The sequence below is a fragment of the Oreochromis niloticus genome, linkage group LG7, assembly GCF_001858045.2.
Source record: "Oreochromis niloticus isolate F11D_XX linkage group LG7, O_niloticus_UMD_NMBU, whole genome shotgun sequence".
In the NCBI taxonomy this organism is placed as follows: domain Eukaryota; kingdom Metazoa; phylum Chordata; class Actinopteri; order Cichliformes; family Cichlidae; genus Oreochromis; species Oreochromis niloticus.
The window spans coordinates 16940571-16963517 of NC_031972.2; the positions used below are offsets into that span (position 1 = coordinate 16940571).

General features: G+C 41.8%; 1 protein-coding gene across 1 annotated transcript in view; it reads left to right on the plus strand.

Moving 5' to 3' along the window:
- Nucleotides 1-2688: 2688 nt before the first annotated feature.
- pcsk5a (proprotein convertase subtilisin/kexin type 5a) overlaps nucleotides 2689-22947 on the plus strand; it is a 34159-nt gene continuing 13900 nt past the window's right edge. Inside the window, exons 1-27 of the mRNA XM_025909304.1 lie at nucleotides 2689-3060; nucleotides 4079-4183; nucleotides 6103-6273; nucleotides 6439-6579; nucleotides 6867-6934; nucleotides 7181-7269; nucleotides 7390-7562; nucleotides 7720-7926; nucleotides 10883-10983; nucleotides 11089-11192; nucleotides 11557-11677; nucleotides 11924-12112; nucleotides 14290-14426; nucleotides 14552-14674; nucleotides 14894-14996; nucleotides 16342-16532; nucleotides 16736-16820; nucleotides 17192-17295; nucleotides 17422-17560; nucleotides 17801-17916; nucleotides 18164-18266; nucleotides 19181-19317; nucleotides 19784-19984; nucleotides 20077-20145; nucleotides 20309-20351; nucleotides 20517-20677; nucleotides 21926-22126. Of these exons, the coding sequence (XP_025765089.1) occupies nucleotides 3052-3060; nucleotides 4079-4183; nucleotides 6103-6273; nucleotides 6439-6579; nucleotides 6867-6934; nucleotides 7181-7269; nucleotides 7390-7562; nucleotides 7720-7926; nucleotides 10883-10983; nucleotides 11089-11192; nucleotides 11557-11677; nucleotides 11924-12112; nucleotides 14290-14426; nucleotides 14552-14674; nucleotides 14894-14996; nucleotides 16342-16532; nucleotides 16736-16820; nucleotides 17192-17295; nucleotides 17422-17560; nucleotides 17801-17916; nucleotides 18164-18266; nucleotides 19181-19317; nucleotides 19784-19984; nucleotides 20077-20145; nucleotides 20309-20351; nucleotides 20517-20677; nucleotides 21926-22126 (3391 nt within the window). The 5' untranslated portion in view covers nucleotides 2689-3051. The remainder of the gene's footprint in view (nucleotides 3061-4078; nucleotides 4184-6102; nucleotides 6274-6438; nucleotides 6580-6866; nucleotides 6935-7180; nucleotides 7270-7389; nucleotides 7563-7719; nucleotides 7927-10882; nucleotides 10984-11088; nucleotides 11193-11556; nucleotides 11678-11923; nucleotides 12113-14289; nucleotides 14427-14551; nucleotides 14675-14893; nucleotides 14997-16341; nucleotides 16533-16735; nucleotides 16821-17191; nucleotides 17296-17421; nucleotides 17561-17800; nucleotides 17917-18163; nucleotides 18267-19180; nucleotides 19318-19783; nucleotides 19985-20076; nucleotides 20146-20308; nucleotides 20352-20516; nucleotides 20678-21925; nucleotides 22127-22947) is intronic.

Genomic DNA, 22947 nt, shown 5'->3' on the forward strand with positions numbered 1-22947 from the left:
TCTAATCGAATCTAATCTACTCTACCTGACCACTAAGAACTTTATACAACATGCCTCACTCCCCCATTCGTACAGCCACTGCTTCTATGGTGAAGTGCTTTCTAACTAACGTTCACACACATTCACTCTCTGATGGATGCATCGGAGAGTAACTTGAGGTTAATATCTTGCCAAAGGAGCAGCCAGAGATCAAACGACCAGCCTTCCAATTAGTAGATGACCTGGTCTCCTGAGCTAAAGCCAGCCCTCAGCCACTTTTGATGACCTCTCGCCCATTGAAGGCTGGGATAAGCACCAGCCACCATAAACAAAGTGGTTGGCTGGGTCGATGGACTGGAAGTTTGTTATTGGTGGTAGCTGGAATGTTTTTTTTTCCTTGCTGACTGCTTTTCTGTATTAAATATTTAGAACACACGAGTGGTAAACTTATACTGAATTTTAGGTAGAATAAATAACTTATATATTATATTCTGTATATTGTGATAGTCTGCATGCCCTTCTAATCCTTGTATTTCTATGCTGCAGCAGGTAGATGGAGACACCTGCTCCAGTACTTCCTGTATAAAGCCCATCCTTCCTATTCTTCAGCATGCATCTTTTGTTTCTCAGCCATAGACAGTATACAATATGTACATAGCCACTCTGACATCACCTATTAGTTTTGGACTTTTTGTTTTGCACCCTCAACACTAACATTTTGGCTGTTGTTAATGCTAATTCTTCAGGTAATGCTAATTAGCTTGGTTAGCAAGCTATCTCCACAAATTGTATGCATGCAACACACAGACCTAATAATTTGGCTAATAAAATATAAACAAATAATCAACAATTTATAATATTAGTAAGATAATTCAGTAAAAAGTCTCACAATGGCACAAACACAGCAGAGAGGTCCACTTCAGTTGCTCGGATTAATGGAGTTGAGGCCTAGCAGCACCTGCTGGCTAGAGCTGCCTATGCCTTGATACCTGCTCTCTAACTCAATCATCCAAACAGGTGAGTCACAAAAGAATTCAACTTAAATATACAATACAATTACAATACAATACAATTTTATTTATATAGCACATTTAAAAACCCGAAGGCACACCAAAGTGCTTCACAGTAACATGTAGAGTCAACATAAATCAATAACAGGGTACAAATCAGGCACTAGCACAGACAGGATAGAGGCACTAACAGACCAGGAGATTTAGGTAAATACAAAATCTGATGAGACAAAAACAGCAGTAAAATTAATAAAAAATAATAATAAATTTAATAAAATCTAATAAAAGATTTAACAGATTAAAATTTAAAAGATTAAAAGGGTGTTAACTGGTCAGGAAAGCCAAGTCAAACAGATATGCTTTTAATCTTGATTTAAAGGATTGGACAGAATCCAAGGCTCGAATAGAAGCAGGGAGGCTATTCCAAAGTTTGGGTGCAGCTGAAGCAAAGGCACGATCGCCTCTGGTCTTCAGTCTAAGCTTAGGTTGGGCCAGAAGTAATTGATCTGATGATCTTAATGCACGACAAGGGGTGTGCAAATTAAGGAGATCAGTGAGGTAGCTGGGTGCAGTGTTATTCAGGATTTTAAACGTGAGTAACAAGATTTTAAACTCAATACGATATTTGATTGGTAACCAGTGTAGATCGACAAGAGCTGGGGTAATGGGGTCAAACTTCCTAGTTCCAGTAAGAAGGCGAGCCGCAGCATTCTGAACGAGTTGCAGCCTTCGAAGAGAGAAGGCTGGGAGACCACAGTAGAGGGAATTACAATAATCTAACCTGGAGGTCACAAAAGCGTGGATAAGTTTTTCCAGGTCCCTATGTGGTATATAATGCTTAGCTTTAGAAATCTGGCGCAGTTGAAAAAAACCAGATTTAACTACAGATGATACTTGCTTATCGAGCTTAAAGGAGCTGTCCAAATAAACACCCAGGTTACGCATAGAGTCAGAGAGAGAGTTAGCTAGGGGCCCCAGCAGGGCAACAAGCTGGTCTCGAGGAATATGGCTGTCGAACACCATAACTTCAGTTTTTTTCTCATTTAAAACAAGAGAATTTTCTGACAGCCAATCTTTAACCTCACTCAGGCAATCATACAGAGAGTTCAGTGATGCTGACAAATCATCAGTCAGTTGACAGTAGATTTGAATGTCATCAGCGTAAAAGTGATAGGAAATATTGTATTTTTCAAATATGGAGCCCAAGGGTAGCATATACAACCTAGAGCAGGGAGGATGCAGGGAGCAGGGAGGATGTCATTTTACATCACTGGCCACCTGTCAGGAGTCTTCGGGCTTAAATTGTAAGGCATAAATGTGTAAAATTACAGAAAAAACTTCCAGTAGTTCATTGTTCATTGCCCAGATGGTCCTGCAATTATAAAGTGGAAATGTTGATGTTGTTGTTTCTATGTGGTTCTATCTATTGCTTTATGAGTATGAATAGGGGAAGTCTTTATCAGTAGGAAAACATCTAAAAAAATAAATAAATAATGAAAGTACAGGTAAAACTTATGCCAACGGGGTGTTTTCCCTCTAATATTTATCACATGTCTGATTCCTTGAGCTTTCTAAAAAAAAATTTTTTTAAATACAGGCAGCTCATTCATTTTACAGTATTTGCAAAGAGTAAAGTAAAGAAAAGATCTATATAAGTAAAGTGTAACCCACAGATCAGATCCCAATAAAGGACAGACTGTAGCTGATCCCCCGGCCTCCATATTGAAGTAATTTGATAGAAGCTTGTAGTCAGTGAAGGAGTCAAGTCTTCACAACTTCAGCCGGCAGAACATCGGGTGCATCCTGCGTCTTTGAGACAGCGGATTTCCCGCAATGACAAGCATCTGCAGCAGAACAGAGTGCGGGGACAGCTCGTGAAACACCTGGGCACCGGCTATTTACCGAGAGAAATAAGCAGCAATGGCGCGTTTTATCGCGCTGTGGATAGGAACTCTCATCCAGCTTTGCCACGCAACGATTTATACAAACGACTGGGCGATAAAAAATAAGAGGGGACCTCGAATCTGTGAACAGGATAGCAGAGAAATATGGATTTACCAACATGGGACAGGTGAGTGCCCTCAAACATGAAGAGGGCAGTTATTTACACAATTACCAGACTTGCATTTGGCGCAGTGTCATTTATTGGAAAACTGAAAATATTGGACAAATCTAACTGTGGAGACTCTTATGGCTTTACTAATATTTTTTTTAGGATTGCATCAAAAGCTGTTGATGTCTGTCTGTACTTTATGGTCAGCCGTCCAGGTAGAAACTGCTCAAGATTTAAAGAAGCAGCAAATGAACAGATACATTCATAAATAAATAAATCATGACCACCAGCATGTTTTTCAACAAGAATTTGACCTCTGCATTTAGCCCAGAAATGAGCAGTGAGCACACACACACTCAAAGACACACTACAGGCAGTGCTAGTGCTGGGAACTTAACCAGCAACCATAATCCAAAGTTGCTTCTCTATGAGCCACTGCTGCATTAGTTGCACTCATTTTGCACTCATTTTAGACTCATTTCATAAAGTAACAGTTAAACATCAAAGAAATAGCATGCTGTACTTTATTGCACATGGGATAGATGTTCAGTTTTCACAGCAGGTGATAGGAACCAGAGAGACCCATTCAAACTAAAAAGACTGCTATACAGTAATCTTATATTGCTGAGGTTGAAAATCAAAAGGTAATTATTTCACTGAAAAGATATTAATTAAATATTTAAGGGCATAATAGTGCAATAGTGTGAGCTGTCATGTGTTTTATTAACTAGTCATTACTCAGTGGTCTGCGCTTGTATAAAAATATTAGCTGACATACATTATAGAATGCACACAGTGACGTGGTATGTGCAACTACACGAGTACACAGATGAGCAGCAGTGTGGCTGAAACCTTTTGGCTCAGGTTGCCCTCGGCTGTAAAACTATCAGAGGTATAAGGTAGCCGTGTTAATAAAAGACACCATGAGCAGTTTAATAATTAAAAAGCTGCTTTGCACAGTAGCAGAGCAGAACGAGCAGCACGCCTCCACCTGAAAACAAAATCATTTTGAGGATTTGATGTGTGTTTTCACCAGATTGGAGACCTGAAGAGGCATTACAGTTTTCGCCATCACGAGACGGCGAATCAATCCAAAGTAGGCAACAAAGAAGTGACTGATCGCGTCGCCAAGGAGACCAAGGTATAGTAATGAGATATGAGTAGGACTGGGAGGCTACTGGATTATTAATCACCAGCATCATGTCCCCTCCGTACACTCCACATACACATAGGGACACATGTTCATTGTCCTGGTCCCTCCCCTCACATTACAGCTTTGTGTGCACGAACACTAACAGCACCTAAAGATGCTAGAAGTCCTTAAAGATCAACAAGGTGTTCAGGGTTGCATCAAATTCTTATAGTATCAATAAGCAGCTTGGGCATATAGTACATATAGTACAGGTTCTAAGCAACTCCCAGTGTTATCTGGTTACACACAAAATCCCACTTTCTTTGTCTTCCACCTTCAGAAGTTAAAGAACATAGTCGATAGTAGTGTCAGTGTTAGCCAGGAGGACTTTTTTCCAACTAGGGAAAGGGAACCATCCAAGGAGCTTTTGATTTTACATTTAGTAAACAGCTAGGGATTTATCTTTTTCCCAGCATTTAGCGTACGTCAGACTTTTTTGCATTAATGTCACTTTGTACCAACATTTTTGTTCATGTATAATTGAGTAGTGTCTGAAATCACAACACACTAACATAATATAATTCAGATTGTATGACCTATGGACTGTATATTGAAGATCGATGTTGCTACTATGACATAGCCCATTAGCCAGTCAAGTCCTTAGTGAAGCCTCGAGCTGAGTTTTTTTTAAATGGAGGATGAATCTGACTAAGAATTCAAGGGACCACTCACTTCTCCTATATCAACGTGGCACGCTGAGGAAAGGCCCACAATCATAACCTTCTGTGTTTGTTATCTGTTTTGATTCCAATGGAGATCACAATATACAAGGGAACATCATCTTGTATTCAGTGAAACTTCATAAAACAAAAAGCACAACACAGAAACTCAACTGCAAGAGTGTATGAGACATAGGGTAATTTTTATGTTGACTTCTATACAACTGGACTATTGCAAAACAGAGGAGGCTCCCCCTGCTGGCCAACAAAAGTAAAGCTAAATTCAGCCTTTAACCGTAACATGATTTGCTACATAACAGTGAAAATTCCTAAGAAAAAGTCACAGAAGTTAAAAAAAAAGTGTCCAACACTAACACTATTATTGTGAATTTTCAGGAATTTCAATAAGTGCCCTGTAACGGCTTCAGGAACAGGAAACTACTTCTTTGGTGGAGCCATGTTTGCAGCTTTACTAAGCACAGTAATTTTTTTTAAACTGAATTCTAACGTCAATGCACTAACAGGACTATAATGGCAGCTGTAACATGGAGCTGTTCAGGAGTTTTAACATTGGTCATGTTTGCTATTGCAGATGAGCACATTAGCATGTATTTGATAAATGAACTCAGAGACGCTAACAGCCATTAACAGAACCAAGAAATGTGATTAGTTTTGCAGGAATAAAAACAATTAAAAACTTAATGGGGAAGTGCATTTTTTCAAATAAATAATTCTGAATTTGCACCAAATTTAAAACCTTTTAACAACTAAGAGCAGATATTAGCCTCATAAAGGCACTAGCGGAAAAGTTTAGTGTCCATATTTTGTGATACTTCACTGATCAAAGTTACCATTTTGACCTTAAAACAGTGTTATATGAGCAATCTACAGAATGATCAGCATGTCTTTATATTTCAGTGAGACAGCCATGTGTTGCAGCAATTTGGGATTGCGTTTTTTGTTGTTGTTGTTGAACGAAGAGGGTGCAAGTCATTAGCTTGCACTGATTACGTTCGTGCCCTTTGTCTGTGGTAAGTCAGAGTATCAACCAGAGGTACAGTGTCAGGGCCCCTCCTCTTGAGAACATAATTGTTTTTTGCCAGCGCAGTAAATGCGTTATAGCTGCTGAAATATTTCACAGTGGATCCAAACGTTCCAGTGGAATGTCTAAAAGTAGACATAAACATCTGTACAAATGTTCCATTTAAGGTGGAATGGCTCCAGCAGCAGGTGCTCCAGAGAAGAGTGAAGAGGATCTCCAGAGCTGGTCATATCTCTCCCATCCCCATGAGGAGAAAGCTCCTCCCTGCTACGCACCATCAGTCCAGCAACCACACGCAGGACTTCAGCAACCCAGTGTGGAACCGCCTGTGGTATATTGTGAGTCAGATTGTTTTGTTTTTTTTTCCTTTGCCATGCTCAAGTCTGAAACACAGACACACAAGCACACACAAACCCAGACAGACAGACAGAGCCTAAAATAGACCCACATTTATTCTTTACTCCTGAGGGTGAAGCTGAATGTCCCACTATTTCGCTCCACAGCAGTGCAGTGACTCCAAAGCCTGCCAGTCTCACATGAACATTGCAGCGGCCTGGAGGAGAGGGTACACTGGGAAGGGTGTGGTGGTGTCTGTCCTAGATGATGGCATCGAGAGAGAGCATCCGGATCTGAAGCCAAATTATGTAAGTGCCCTGGGATGGGACACTCTTCTTGGGAAGGGGACATTAATCATAAGCAGTTTGGCAGAGCTCTTAGTGTAAGAGCTCAGGCAGATATTGCAAGCAGGGTTTTTGGGCCAAAGGTTTGGAAAGGCCAGCTAAGAGTATTGGAATGAACATTAAACGTCTGATCCACTTAGCTGTTGAGTGGGCTGGTGAATAATGCTCTTTGTGATTTGTCTGATGAAATACAGTCAGATAGCTGCTGGCATGGTGTTATGTGCCCGCTACTTAGTATCTATCTGATTTAGGATCCTTTTGCCAGCTTTGATGTGAACGGACAAGACCAAGATCGTTCTTCTAACAGTGCTGTTAACTAGTGAGTACTTTGTATCTCTGGAATTTTCTTTGCACCTGCTTTGCAGCTTCCCCGTCATAATCCAGAACTCTAATTAATGCATGCTTTTCCTTTCCGTTTTCCCGTAATTACATGCATGTATGGATATGCAAAGTCCCCAGTCTAAATTCTGTCTTCGCATAGCTTGATGTAACGGAAATAGCCCGTCTTCTCCTCATGCATATGCATTTAACCTCGTGTTCTGATGTTCTCCTCCTTTCTTCGAAGCCATGGGACTCAGTGCGCAGGGGTGGTTGCTGCGGCTGCAAATAGCTCTCGGTGCACGGTCGGAGTTTCTTTCCACGCACGCATAGGCGGTGAGTCCGTGTGACGCCATGAAACTCGCACGCCGAAGGACTTCTTGAAAGGCAAAGTTTTGTAGATACAGTAGGGGATTCAAACTTTATCATGGCTTTGGTGCTATCCTTTTCCCTCAGGCATCCGAATGCTGGATGGAGATGTAACAGACATCGTGGAGGCCCAGTCGCTGAGCTACAGTCCACGGTATATTGATGTTTACTTAGCCGGCTGGGGCCCAAAAGATGACGGGGCCACTTTAGATGGACCTGGACCTCTGACTCGTCTTGTTTTACAGAACGGCGTTCAAACAGTGAGGAAAAAAAGTGTGGCTGTGTTTGTTTATGTCTGTGTCCCACCTGCGGCTGTATATTTACTGCAAGGGCTGTTCTGTTTTTTCCCTCAACATCAATATGTAAATATCATAAATAAATTAATCGCCTCTGTCTGCTTTACCCAATTAATCTCAGGGCCGGCAAGGGAGGGGCTCCATCTTTGTTTGGCCGTCAGGAAACGGAGGGGAAAGAGGTGACTACTGCTCCTGCGACGGCTACAGCAACAGTATCTACACTGTCTCTATCAGCAGCAGCACTCAGCGTGGAAGCCAGCCAGATTACCTGGAGCCGTGCCCCTCCACTCTGGCAACGGCGTACGGCGGATGGGAAAGAGAGGAGATGGTGAGTGTTGCTAACAGAGAACTTAATTAAGATGCGCATGATTCACAAAATAGCTTCTTTTCTTCCACCGTAGTGAGCAGCCACGCTCTCCTGCCATCAGTCTGTTGAAGATAGCTTTACCCAAATGCTGGAAAAACATTTTCTCGCCTCAATCCAAAGCAACATTGCAAAAAGACTTTATATAGACACAAACACAAGTTGCTGAATCTCAAAAATATCTTGCGAATGGCAACATTTCTGTTAACTATTAGTAGTTTAATAGTGATAGAAAACAAATCTACATTTCAGGTTGTGGGACTTGCACTGTGGAATCTGAGGCTGAAGTTTGCAAAAGTTGCAACTCACTGAACCACAAGACCTCTGGGCACCTTGCTGTCCTTGAGCCAACCGTGAACTCTCCTTTATTACGAAGTATTCTAGAGTCCAGTCTGTTGGCCTCCTGGGTCAGGACAATGATCCTAAGCACAGCAGCAAATCTACAATAGAAAGGCTCAGAGAGAAAAGAATGGCGGTGTTGCAGTGGCCCAGTCGAAGTCCAGACCTTAACCGGATTGAAAAGCTGTGGTGGGACTTCAAAAGAGCTGTGCATGAACAAATGCCTCAAAAATGAAATGAAACAATGTTGTGGGCCAGAATTCCTTCACAGAAACATGAGCTACTGGTAACGTGTCTCACAGTGTTGTGGAGACAACTTGATAACTTGTGATCTACAAGCTACTAAATCATGCAACATATGCAGTTTTTTACAGACAAGAAAGAAAACAAGAAAAACAATGGTCTACTATCTGTAGCAAGTTACATAATTTCTTTAAATATTTAATATTTTAAACATAAATGTCCAAAAGCAATTATTTTTTTACAATAAAAGGAAGAAGTGAAGCGATGCAAGGCAGATTACGAGACATTTGTCGTGTTATGACATTCATGTTTGCACTGCATGAGGGCATGAAGTTATTTAGATAATAAAATTATATTAACTGCTAATTTAAAAGTCATTTTTGCACTATTTCTAATGATGACACTGGATGTCTTAGAGTCTGTAGTTAGATTTAACATTCACCGGCATCTTGCCAGCTGCTCAAAGCCAGAAAATACACATTTGGGATATTAAACATTGGCTTTGGGCAGTTTTGTTGGGGGGGAGGGGGAGCATGCAACGTCTGCTGAGTGTGATAGTCTGAGACACCTGTCAATCAACTAAATATGCCCAAGATGGAGGCTCTGTGAACTTTTGTCTCTTCAGAACAAAACTGAACTTGTGAAGTCACAGGAAGGAGCAGCTCGTTCAAACCCGCAGCAACAAATGATTTTGTTTTCATGTTTATTTCAGCACATTTAGGATATTCTTAGAGCTTTAATTTTCATTAATTAAAAGCCATTACAAGAACTGCGGTGTATGTCGTCAGAACTCAGTCAGCAGTATAATATTAACATACTAGAACGGCCCGAGGAAAATTTCCTAATGTTGTGTGAAATATGTTTTGTGAAATACCAGATTTCACTCCTTTGTTTTGTCTGTCTTACTGGAAGGGTTCCCCCCCCCCCTGTTTATGGCACATCACCAGGGACAAAGGATAGTAGTTACTCTATACTATCACAAATCAGAGTAAGTGAAAATTATTAGGAAAACATACAGATTTTGCACGTAAAGGTAGTAAAGGAAAATCCAGAAGGCATTAAATTGGAATAAAATTAGAATGAAATCACTGTCTGAGTGTAGAAAGTGCCAAATACTTCTATCATGTCATGTGATTTTCAGACACTGTGGGTAAACAGAGTTGGGTAGCTGATTAGAGTAATTTGACTGAGAGCTGCTTCTCTGGCCTCAGGCTTACATGTTTTCCATTTTTGTTTTCTCAACCGACACACAAAACATTAAGAAAATGTGTACTATGTTTGCCAGTATTTCTATTTTTTTTCTACAAAATACATTATCTTGATTGATTTTTGTCACTCTGGCAATTTTGTTATATTGTTGCATTTGTCTCTGTGAGTGATCTTGTGTGTGCAAACTTAAAAATTAAGCTAGTTTATGACAAAAGTTACCTAACTGGTCTTTGGAAAAGGTGAGTGTGTTCCAGTTGCTGGTTAACCAGTCCCATATTCTACAATATACAGCACTGTGTAAGTCCTGAGCTGCTATTCATTTCCAAGGAGCACAATTTTTTTTTGAATTTTTGAATATTTTTCAAGTAGTCTTTATATAACAGGCAACTTAGCAAAAACCAAATTTAAGCTTACGTCTTTAAGCACATAATTTGTTGCCATTTCTTTAATTGAGTACAAAAAATCCAAAGATAATAGAGTTTCAAATAAAAATATAATAAAAGATATGAATATATGCACCAGTGAAGTGATTCTCAGAGCGCTATTATGGGAAAACATGTCATATGACAGCATGGTTTGCAGCATGTCCTTAAAAAAGTTGAGGAAACTGTCCAAATGGACAGTTCAGGCTTGTATGTTTTGCACGTTTCAATAAATCACTATTTCCCATTTTCCCAAGAAAATATAAAGAAATGAAGGGTGACTGAAGACTTTTGCACAGTACCTTAATGGTATTCTTCTAAAAAACAAATGTGGGTACGGATACAATTCCATAACAACAGGGATCAAAATTATGAACGGGAAAACCAAGTTAAGCTCTTTAAAGAAATTTTGTGTCTAGATGACTCGCTCTCTCCCTTCTAGAAGTAAGCAGAGTAAGAAACCAGACAGGATTAATTATCTAATTAATAGCAAATCCATAACCTAAATCCTAAATATTGATGACATAAATCCTCCTAGTTAATTTTTGCAAGTGGTTTGAATGCTTTGCCAAAATGATTTGATGCACAAAAATACACATACAGTCAAGCAGAGTCCTCAAAAAAGAGCAGTTCTGTGCAAAAACATGTGAATAGTGGGTGAATATTAAAAAAATAAATATATAAATATATGTGGGTTTTCTCCACAGGTGACCGTGGGTCCACAGCAGAGCTGTAGCACGGCCCAGTCAGGGACTTCCCTCGCCGCCTCTGTAGCTGCCGGTGTCATTGCTCTCACCTTGGAAGCCAAGTAAGCAGCCCTCTAATAACAGCATCCATACATGCAGCTCACGTTCAGATCAATTTGTGCAATCGGGTGACGAGAACATGTGGTTTCCTTCTCTTGAACGTTCAGCCCCTCGCTAACCTGGAGGGATTTGCAGCACATTATTGTCCGAACATCAAAAGCTCATCACCTCAGTGCTCCTGACTGGCGTGTAAATGGAGCCGGATACAAAGGTACTCCCATCGGATCTCTGCTGATTTTCTAATTCCACATTGTTTATTTTAATATTTGCCAGCCAAAAATAAAAAATAAATAAAAAAGAAAAATCCCCTGACATTTTCCCAAAACTTATAATAAAGTCATGGCTAACAATAAGTTAAGCTTGATAAGCATATTTTAGTAAATGTTCCTCTCAGCTCTTTTTTGGGGAACTATAAAGCAGCGAGCATACAAACTAATGAGGTACTGTGAGCAGAAGAGCGATAAACGCCTACAAAGTCTCAGGAGTGTGTGAAGTCATTTATAAGCTACAGTGCCTTCTCTATGCCCCAGCTAATGTGCAGTGTGTGTGTTTGGGGATGTGCTGGTGTCTGTTAGTGAGCCACCTGTACGGCTTTGGCCTGCTGGATGCTGAGAGCATGGTGAAGGAGGCAGAGCGCTGGAAACAAGTCCCCTCACAGCATGAATGTGCGGAGGAGGCTGCCATCCAGCTGAGCAGGTATCAGAGATCTCTGCTTTGACTCAGGGCTTCCCTTGATTCCTCCCCTTTTATCGCACGTTATCTATTTCTGTCTCTCTTCTCGAATTGATTTCTCTCACACTGATTCGCGGTCGTACTTTAATGGGTGTCATTTTCCTTACCGCGGCTCTCCTCGTAACTTTCTCTTGCGCTTCTTGTTTTCCCGTCTGTTCTTTTATCTCCACTACTCCCTGCGTCTCTTTTTTCTCTTTTCTCTCATGACAGACTTATTCATCTGGGCTCGGCGCTAACGTCTGTGCATGAGGCTACAGGCTGCTCCGGCAAGGCCCTGCAGCACGTCGCTTATGTGGAGCACGTCGTGGTCCGGGTTACCATAAGCCACGGTCGCCGTGGTGATCTCTCCATCACCCTCACGTCACCTTCGGGCACCACGTCGCAGCTGCTGGCAAACAGGTAACTGAGAGCAATGGTTTCTGCAGATAGTAACTGATAAACATCAAATCCAACAATAGCCAAATGTTTGAGTTTGACACATTTGTTAAATTAAGGGAATAACGGTACTTTTTGAAATACATAACACCGAAATGTAAAACATGCCTGTTAAAAGTATCAACTTCACCTTTGCTGAGATACTATTTAAAGCTGCTGTAATCAGTACTTGAGTGGTCACTTCCCTGTATCTACAGCCCCTTGATCATTTTGATGTCTTTGAGCTCATCCTTTTGGTTTCCACTTGCAACCTTACTGTTTTGGTTTCCTATTAACTGCTCTCACCAGCAAAGTTACAAGCAGGAGTGGGCTGTTGTTTTCAGTGAAAAGGTTAAAAAACAAAAAAACTGAAGTACACCGCCTGTGAAGCACCAAACAACAGACAGAGAGAGTTCGTGACTGGATGGTAAGGAGACTGGCATATTTAGCCAGTTGCTGTGCAACCACTAGAGGTGTTAAGCTATAAGTCTTCACCGACCAGTTAAAAAAATACAAAAAAAGGGATGATTTTTAAACGCTCACAGCTCTGCCATAAGTTCTACTTTCATGACGCTTTTGATCTTTGTTTTCTAAAAGGTAATAATTAGTGCGGCATCAAGGTATTGGCTGATATCGACCAATCAGCATATAAGATGGCATTTAATGATCACAGTAGCCATGTTTTAGACACTCAGTTAGTGGGGTTAAGTTAAAGGGTCATTCTAAATTGAATGTGAGTGTGAATGGTTGTCTGTCTCTATGTGTTAGCCCTGCGACAGACTGGCGACCTGTCCAGGGTGTACCCTGCCTCCCGCCCTATGGTAGCTGGGATAGGCTTCAACGGTTTTTTTCCTCCAAGTGTTAAAGAACAGTTTTAGAGCTTGGCGTATACCAGACCATTGGTATCTATTAAGGTTTAAGAAGAAATCTCTAATGCAGATGAAGTAACAGCAAGTTGTACTAAAAACAGCTAATTAGGTTAAATGGTCAGTAACATGATTGAGTATAAAAAGGTCATTTTAGAGTGGCAGAGGCAGTCTCTCAGAAGTAAAGATGAGTGGTTTAGTAGGCAAATTGTGGAACAATTGGATAATAAACATAACATTTTCAACATAAAATTATGAAGACATCATCAAAAGTTCCCAGGGATCTGGAGAAGGACCAAAATCCATATTGGATGCCTGCACGGCATTAAAAACAGGCATCATTCTGTCATGGAAATGTCTGCATGGGCTCAGGAAGACTTGGAGAAATTGATGTCTGTGAACACAGTTTGCTGTGCCATCCACAAATGCCCGTTAAAGAAGCCATATGTGAAGATGATCCAGAAATGCTGCCCGTCTTCTCTGAGCCAAAGCTCATTTAAAATGGACTGAGGCAAAGTGGAAAACTGCTCTGTGGTCAGATGAATTGAAATTCCTTTTGAAAAACATGAACACGGCGTCCCCTGGACTAAAGAGGCGAGAGACCGTCCGGCTTGTTATCAGCGCTCAGTTCAAAAGCCTGCATCTCTGATGTTTAGGGGATGAGCATCAGCGCCTATGGAATTGGCAGGTTGCACATCTGGATAGGTAGCATCAGTGCTGAGAGGTATATACAGGTTTTTAGAGCAACATATGCTCTGAAAGTCTTTTTCAGGCAAGGCCACACTCATACACAGAGAGAGGGAGGAGAGATTAAAAAAAACACACAGGAAGCAGAAAAGATAGATTACAGGTCAGCACAGGAGGACAAAACGGACTGTGACGATTAGATTTTTTTCCATGTGATTGATTGACTGATTTTTTTAAAATATGAAAATGACTAGAAAACAGGACTGCATCTTTCATATTTGCCCTTTCATATAGGACTGTATGTTTATCGCTTCTATTTTACTCTATAACATTTTCTAGGGGACGAGCTTGCTTTTTCATACGAATGTACAAAAAGCTGAAGCTGTAATGTATTTATGAGCCATGAATAAGAACACAAAGGGATTTGTCACGTACCCGGTTTGCCCTCCTGAAACGACCCACGTTTCTTATCTTTGATTCCGATAAAGCTGAAAAAAATCAAGGTCATTTTGCTTTTGTGTCTTTAGCAAACACATCCCTTAAATCGTCATATAACGAGTAGTAGACGAAGCAGCAGCATGAGCACGATTATGTAATGTTTTCGTTTAGGCCTCTTGACAACTCCACCGAGGGATTTCAGAACTGGGAATTCATGACAGCTCACTGCTGGGGGGAGCAGGCAGCGGGGGAATGGACTTTGAAAATCCAGGATACTCCCTCTCAGAAGAGAGACGGCTCCAAACTAGGTCTGCTTTTCCTCTTTGTAACGTCTCAATATTATGAAACATGCACTGAACCTCGGCTCGCTGCAGTTAAAATACAGCGCTGGGCCTCGCGGGACAAAGCCTCTTATCTCTCTGCTGTTTCACAGGGGTGCTGGAGAAGTGGTCCCTGGTGATTTATGGCACAGCGGAGCGCCCGTATCCTGCGCACCGCGAGCGAGCCAGATCAGCTGAGATTCCGACGGATAGCGATCTCAGCGAAGAATACAACGGTGAGTCATACACCCTGCATCTTGATAGTACTAAGCTTTCCCTTGTTCTGTCTCCGGCCTCTCAGTCAGCAGCTTAACGAACTGGAATGCAGATTTACGGTGTATGCTTAATGTGGCAGGCTCTTACATAAATACAGAATAAAATCAGCGGTCCGAATAACTTCTCTCTTGTGATGTGACGTGATGCTGCTGTGACTTTGCGAGTGTTCACCCTTGCAGGACCCTGCGACCCAGAATGCGGTGATGACGGCTGTGAGGGGCCAGGCCCGCAGCAGTGTGTCACATGCTTGCACTTTTTTCTCAAGTTCAAGAACAACACAAGGTTAGCATGACTACACAGCACAGAGCTATTGGCAGATCCACAGTATGTGGCTCACACAATATGCTTATAATTTACACATGAGGACCAAATTATTATTAGCCCCTCCCCCGTATGAAAGTTTTTGTCAAAATTTTCTCAGCTTTTTTTAAACAGAGCATTTTCTAAACATACTGGTTTTCTTTAAAAGCATAAATTCTTTCTACTTGCTTATTATTAGCACAAACCACTGCTGTGCAATGATGTGGTTTAACTTTATAGTGCTCAGAGTTTGTAAAATCAAGTTGAAACGGGGGGTTATCTTTCAATTTACACACAATATAAAAACTTCAGCAATGGTTAAAGCTGTAACTTGAGAAAGCAGCGTGACAAAAACAAATGAAATCTGTTTAGTTTTGAGAAAAAGAATCGCTGATCCTCACAAAGCAGGAGATGGATATACAAAGTTATCACAGAGTTTCTAGAGTGTCAAGGAGTGAGTGGAGTGAGAAGCATCATCAAGACATTCAAAGAGAGCCACACATCTGGCAGATGTAGGAAACAAAATATTTCAAAGATCCTGGAAAGAAAGAGAAAACTAGTGAGAGATGTTTAAAGCCTTCAGAATAACTGCAAAGACACTAATGAATAACTAATAGCAGAATTGGAAACTATAATCTCAAAAGAAATAATCACTAGAACTAGGCACAGGAATCGGCCATGAGGTTGCAGACCAAGAATAACTTCACTGCTGCAGTAGAGAAACCTTCGAGACTGAAGTATGCTAAGGACAACCTGGAGAAAGACTATGCATACTGGAAGGGCATCCTTTGGTCAGATAAGTTGACACTTGAGCTCTTTGGCCACATAGATGTTGCTTATGTTTGGAGAAAGACAAGAGAGGCAAACAACCCAAAGAATACCATCCCGACAGTTAAAACACGGTGGTGGGAGTATTAAGCTGTGGGGATGCTACCGTGTGTCTGGAACTGGGAATCTCATCAAGGTGGAAGAAATCAAAAAGAGAGAAGGATGTTTAAACATCTTGAAAGAAAACCTCAAGTAGTCAGCAGCAAAACTGGGTCTGGGTCATTGCTTTGTTTTTAACATGACAATGACTCAAAATGGAATCTGGTCAAATTAAGATAACTCCATTTGTATACATTCAGTTTATAGAAGGCACATTTCATACATATTTCAGTTTCATTTCAGTCAAATTTACTGCTTCATGCTTATTGAGGGTGAAAAATAGTTTTTTTATTTGAGTGTGTCCTCATCTTTATGGTAGCAAAAATTGACCCACAATGTAATTTTTTCCATAGCAACACCTCTCATCCTCTGTGTCCTCTGGTTCATGGCTGTCTGATAGGTTGTGTGTATCAGGATGTCCCACGGGATTCTGGGGTGACCGTCGGCGTTGTAAGAGGTGCTACGCCTCCTGTGAGAGCTGCACTGGAAGTCGAAATGACCAGTGCACTTCCTGTCAGCCTGGCCATCACCTGACTGAGGGGACCAATACCTGCACAGCGATCTGTGGGGAAAACTTCTACCTCGACCACGGTTGGTTCTGTTTTGTGACATTTTTTGTGATTAAATTAATGCGACAGAAGGAAAAATCCTTGACTGGGTTACAGAGGAGCGGTTTGAATGCAGCTGCACTAATGAATAGTCAGTTGACGTAACTGCAGTTGAAGGTATGTGAGTAAGATTGATTAATGGCTCTGATGTGTATACTCCATGCGTATTGTTTGATTTCCCCACAGATGCAAACATGTGCAGAAAGTGCAGCGAAAACTGCTTGAAGTGCACCTCCTACAGCATCTGCACAGAATGCAAACCACACACAAGGTGAAACAAACTCTCTGATGATGCTCGAATTAACTGCTCGGTAAACACCACTCCTTCTCCCCTAAGCCTCTGAGAATACTGATCCTCCCCACACACGCGAGCAAACACACACACACAAACCCTCAGCAGAATCATAACATTTCGAGAAAGACAAGTTTGTCTTAATCGACACTTTGCTGTATCGCTACGTGAAAGGACAAAACATCTCAGACAAAGAGTTCGAAGTTTCCGGAATAAAGCGTTCACTGACTCAGTTCACTGAGTGTTTGTGGTGGTGTTGCTGTGGGATGAAAGCAGTGACTCATCCGTTTTGGTGTCACATGATTGACTGTGTGTGTCACGGTGCCACATGCTCGCTCCATCCTCTCTAGTCTACAGGGGAACCGGTGCCAGCGAAGCTGCGCGGCCGGATTCTACCACGACCCGCAGGAAGTCGCGTGCAGGCCTTGTCACCAGGCCTGCGCTACCTGTGCAGGTGAGAGCGGGGGTCAAAAGTCACATTTTGGTTTTGGTTTTTACTGCTGCTGTTTGCATTGCTCCTTTATGTCCTTTATCCAGTAATCCAGTTAAGTGTGTGTGTGTCTGCCTCATGCTGCACCAGGTGCAGGTGTTGAGGCGTGCAACACTTGTGCAGAAGGCTACTTGATGGAGGAGTGGAGGTGCGTGTCCTCCTGCAGTGCTGGCTTCTACGCCACAGAACCAAACCCAGAGATAGCTGATGGGCACAGGATATGTAGGAGGTGAGCTCACTGGTGTGTGTTCAGGTGTGGGAGGTTTGTTTATCTGCTGGTGGCAGGCCTTATTCTGGTGGTTGGCTTCCATGTGTGTTTGTGCTTGTTTTGGCACTCGTGTTTGTTGTTGCTGTGCGCCTGTATGGAGTGGGGTTTAGTTATTTTTTCTGTGTGTGTGTTTTGAGTGTGTGTGGTCAGGATTTTTGTGTGAAGGGTTCACTTGTTCACTCTCTGTGCTCCTCTCTTCAGGTGTGACGCCAGCTGTCTCACCTGTGTGGGGCCGAGCCGATGGAACTGCAGCAGCTGTTCCAGCGGTCACAGCCTGCAGAGGGGAGCGTGTGTTGTTAACACCGAGTGCACGGACGGTCGGTCGGCCGTCATCCACGTTTTATTCTTGACACGTTTGGTTCATAAATTTAAATGATATTTAACGCAGAAGCAAAATCCATTAATATGTGTCAGTTTAGCATGAAATATGCATTCTCATCTCTGAGTCATTCAGATTTTTTTTAACCAGAAGTCATTCAGCTGTGGCACGTGAAAGCCACCTCTGCACCTCAGATGGTTATTCATTTCTGAGTCAGTGTGCTTCTCCTGCTCTCTGTCTAACAGGAGAGTACCAGGACAGTAACGGGGAGTGCCACGCGTGCCACGCAACGTGCCTGAAGTGCACAGGGCCGCAAAGTGAAGACTGCATCAGCTGTATTTCTTCACAGTGAGCTGGACTTGACTGTTTTAGATTGAGTGCATGCCACTGTTTCTCTATAATACGAGATATTTCGCTGTGTGTGAGCCTGAAATAATATTTCCCAGATGAATTGTTATTGCTATTTTTTGCAAGCTAGTAAGACATCGATCCTTTCTATGTAATATGATGAAATAAGCCTTGGTATACAGCTGAAACAATTACGACAAGGTGATTTAAAAATATATATATACCCATCAAACCTCTGGATAAATAATTATTTCTTTTATTTTACATAAAAATGGCACAAAAAAGAATGTCTGTTTCAAAGCTTCGACCTGAGAGGATTATCTGCTGCTTTTCTTTGTCATGTGCCACTGCAAACTGACTAACTCTGGGTTCAGGCAGCCCTCACAAACTACAGATGTACTCCACCCAAGCTGCCCACTTGGAGCAAAATATAAATAAAGCACAAAATGTGCCATTTATGGTCTGTTAGTTTTTTACAAGTTGCCTCAAGGAAACTGTACCTAAACATTTAATTAGGATGATAAGCGTCATCCTATCGCCCTTTCTGTTCCTGTAATCCAAGTTCTGACTCCATGATTGGAGAGAGCTCTGTGAGGGAGATAGCATCTGTGACAGGACTCCACTTCTTGTCATGAATGAAGCATACAGCTCATGGCTATTGTTGTCATCCTGCTGACCAGATGTCTCCCTGATACTCCTCATGGATAAAATGTAAAAAAAAAAAGACTCCCACATTACCCACATTTCAGCCAACATTCCCACCCTTTCTTCTCCTCCTCCCTTTGTCGGCACATCCAGCTACATCTGTGTAAATGCGCCATATGGTACACGCTGGGATTTAAATGAGTTCAGCTCATTTACATACTTATAATTCATATGTGTTGATTTTGTGATGTTGATGTTGCCTGCTACAGGGCTCTGGATGAGGGCCGCTGTGTGGTGGGATGCGCCAGTGGGAAGTACCAGTCGGGTGGCCGGTGTCACCTGTGCGACCACACCTGCGCCGCGTGTGTGGACGCGGGGCCTGCCAACTGTACTAGCTGTGACACCGGTGAGTACGAAATGAGTAGGTCGCGCTCGGTAAGTGTGACGTGGTGTGTGCAGTATGTGAATGGAAACCTGGCTGAGACATTAAAAAGAAGAAAAGGAAGGAAAAATGATATTTAGTCAAAATAAAGCCACAAATTCCCCAAGGGCTACACTAAAACTTTGACATTTAGGCTGGAGCCTATCCCAGCTGTGATAAAATGAGAGGCATGGTGCACACCATGTACAGGTGTACAAACGGGTTCGTCCTCATTTTCATGCCCCACCCTCCCTGACTGTGTCTTTATTGTTTCTCACACTCTTCATGAATCCATGTGGAGGCCCCGTGAGCCGCAGGCAGTCCTCACTGAGGCCTTCCCCAAACCCCAGCCACCGATTAACGCTTAGTTCATTCACCATTCTCTTAAAGAAATGGCCTCAAATCTAACTACAGACGTGGTTTTCTAGTGAAATTGCTGTTTATTCTCCAGATAAGTTTAAGGTGGAGCGTTACCTCTATAAAGGCGTGTGTCTGGACGCCTGTCCTGAGGCTTTCTACCACACCAAGCAGAGGACCTGCGAGCCCTGTGTAGACCACTGCCGACTCTGCACAGGCCCCAACCACTGCCTGAAGTGTAACTCCTCCTACTATGTCTCTGATGGACGCTGTGTTAAGCTGGAGTGTGGGGAAGGTAAGCAAGGTAGCACGTTGATGTAGCGTTGTTTCACACCTGTCCACACTGACCTCGTGCTCTCACCCGCCGCCCTCTATCTCCTTTCTCAGGTGAGGTGGAAGACCCAGATTATGACGACTGCATGACCTGCGAGGAAGGCTGCAAGAAGTGTGTCCTGTGTAAGTCACGACCCAGTAGCCGTAAAGTTTTCCCAAATGAATGCCGCCCACAGTAGAACAAATTTTCCTCCCAGACCACGTTGAAGGTGTCCCCGCCCCTGTAGGTCCTCTTAAAAAAACAAAGGCAGCTGAATTTTTTTTTTTTTTGGTCTGCTTTCGACAGATAACCCCAGGCATTGTCTGTCCTGCATTGAGGGCTTTTACAAGTAAGGCTGTGTGCCTCGCTCTCGCCGTGTGTGATCTCGCCACTCTGGGCTCACTTTTCTCTTTCATTTAATCTCTGAGCTAATGCAAAAGACCTCCGCTTGCAGTGAGAGTAGAGCTCATGCTTGTGTGTGATGGAAACATCAACCGCTGCTTTTTGTCGTCAGTTTCCAGGATGGCTGCTACAAAAACTGCCCGGCTAAGACGTACAGCGTAGAAGAAGAAATGACCTGCGTTCCGTGTGACGACAACTGCGTGAGCTGCGATGAACACGAGTGCTACTGGTGTGAGAGCGACCTCTTCTTATTAGGTAATTTGCCCCCGTCGGGTAAGACGTGAAGCTACACTCAAAGAATATTTTCCGCCCATATACACACTGAAACAATCATTTTGCACAAAATGCAACTAAAATCTATAAAATCAAATTCATTATTCATTCAAATAATTAATCATACAGGAAAATATGCTCAGTATAAACTGAATGCATACAAATCAATTTACATTTACATTTCATTAGACCAGATTCCATTAAATTTAACATTTTTACATTGTAAGTATGTAACAGAATTATATGGAAAATCTTCATGTAATGAAATTACTTACATCAGCATTTTGGGGATAAATATTTTTGAAGTTTATAAAGGATTATTTACATCTTGTTATTGAAGTGCTATAAGTTATCAGCATGGATAGAGGCCCTGCCATCATTTTATTTGCAATGACACATGAAATCATTTTTTAAGAGTAAAGCATGAGAGTAGATGGATTTTTGTGATGCGTGCCATTAAATACATTATAACTGAAAATAAATGCAGATGTAGATAGAAAATACAATAGGCAAGTAACTGAATAGGTCAGTTAGTGCATAAGCAAACAAAAACTGAAATATTATTTTATAAAAGTGGCATATCCATCCATTTCATAGATATAGTGATGGAGGATATGCAGATGGTTGGTCTGACAGAGAGAGTGTAACATGGAGGCAGATGATCTGCTGTGACTCCTAAAGGGAGCAGCTGGAAGATGAAGAAGATCCATTTTCTTCCACTTATCCAGCTCAGGCCCATGAAGGGTGTGATGGAGGGTGACTATCCCAGCTGACATAGGGCAAGGATCAGGGTGCACCCTGGACAAGTCACCAATCTGTTGCAGGGCTGACAAAGAAACACACACAACCATTCTCACCTATGGCCAGATTTTTTTGGAAGCTAGAAAAGAAAGAAAAGCTTTGAGACAACATGTAAAATCCAGGACCAGTTGGACCTCACCAGTCCTCCCAGTCCTCCCAGTCTTCAGTAAAAATATATTTTCTCTCTCGTACTTAGAAAAAACACTCACAGATGGTTAGTATGGTTAGTCATTTATTAGAGCAATCATTAAAAACCAATGCAAATGACTTATTTTTTCATATGTTAATAGACAGTAATACTGTGTTTGGGTAATTTAGTATTTTAGTAATTCTAAACGTTTTAAACTGATGTGTGAAACTGGTGAAGGCTGCTTTAATGTAAAGTGGAGCCTGCCCACCTGGATCACATGAAGCACTTATCAGAGGCTACGTTTTTTTTTTCCTCAGAGGGGAAGTGCGTTTCAGAATGTCCGGATGGTTTCTACGGCGATGAAGACTCCAATAACTGCGAGGAGTGTCACTCGGACTGTGTGACATGTAGCGGCCCCGAGGACGAGGACTGTCTGTCGTGTGAGGAGGGAAAGGCGCTAGAAAACGGAGAGTGTGTGTCTGACCATGAGGTCTGTCCCATTAAGACCTTTCTCAGCGGTGAGACTAATACTTGTATTCCACTAATCCATCTGTCTGCCCATAATGAATCGGGGATTTGGGCACTTTCACAGGAGCAGAAAAGAAATCTTGGAGGGTAATTGGTCTGTGTGCCACTGTCCCTGAACTCTGTGCCAACTTAAGTACCCAAAACAGAATGCATGTCAGCCAGACACAGAATTAGAAATAATTGATTGTGTGCGTTGAACATTTTGTTCCCTACGCAAATTAGTTTGACAGACCTTAAACAATGTATGGTAATTAGTTTGAGGCAAGACATCTTAATTATTAGAAACTTAAATAACTCTGAGAAAAGTGCATAGGTTAATACAAAGATTGAAAACGAGCACGGGGAATAAAGTTATTCTGAAACTTTAAATCTGAGCAGTGACAAAGCTCAATTTAAGTTTCAAATGAGTACTCGTTTTAGGTACAAGTCTTCCATAGCTTAGATAAGTTAGACAGATGAGTAATGTATCATCTGTTGAATCTGTTTTGCCATGATTATGTTGGAATTAGTTTTTTCCCACTTTGTGTGAACTGTAGCTGCATGTTTTGCAAACAAACCTCACTGTTATCACCTCAGCGTGTTTCAGTATTCATGTCGTGATCGAGCCATTTCAGTCAAAAGTAGAAGCTATGAAAGATTACTAAACATACAAACTGACCACAGAACACAGATTTGCTGGCTCGGTCAAAAGGTACAAAAGTTTCCGTCAAATGTGGTGAGGAGAATCGTAGAAGTCACTGACTGTAAATGGTAATATTTTGACATTTTTAGTGTTCAGACATTACAAAAAAATCAGTTGAATTGAATAAAA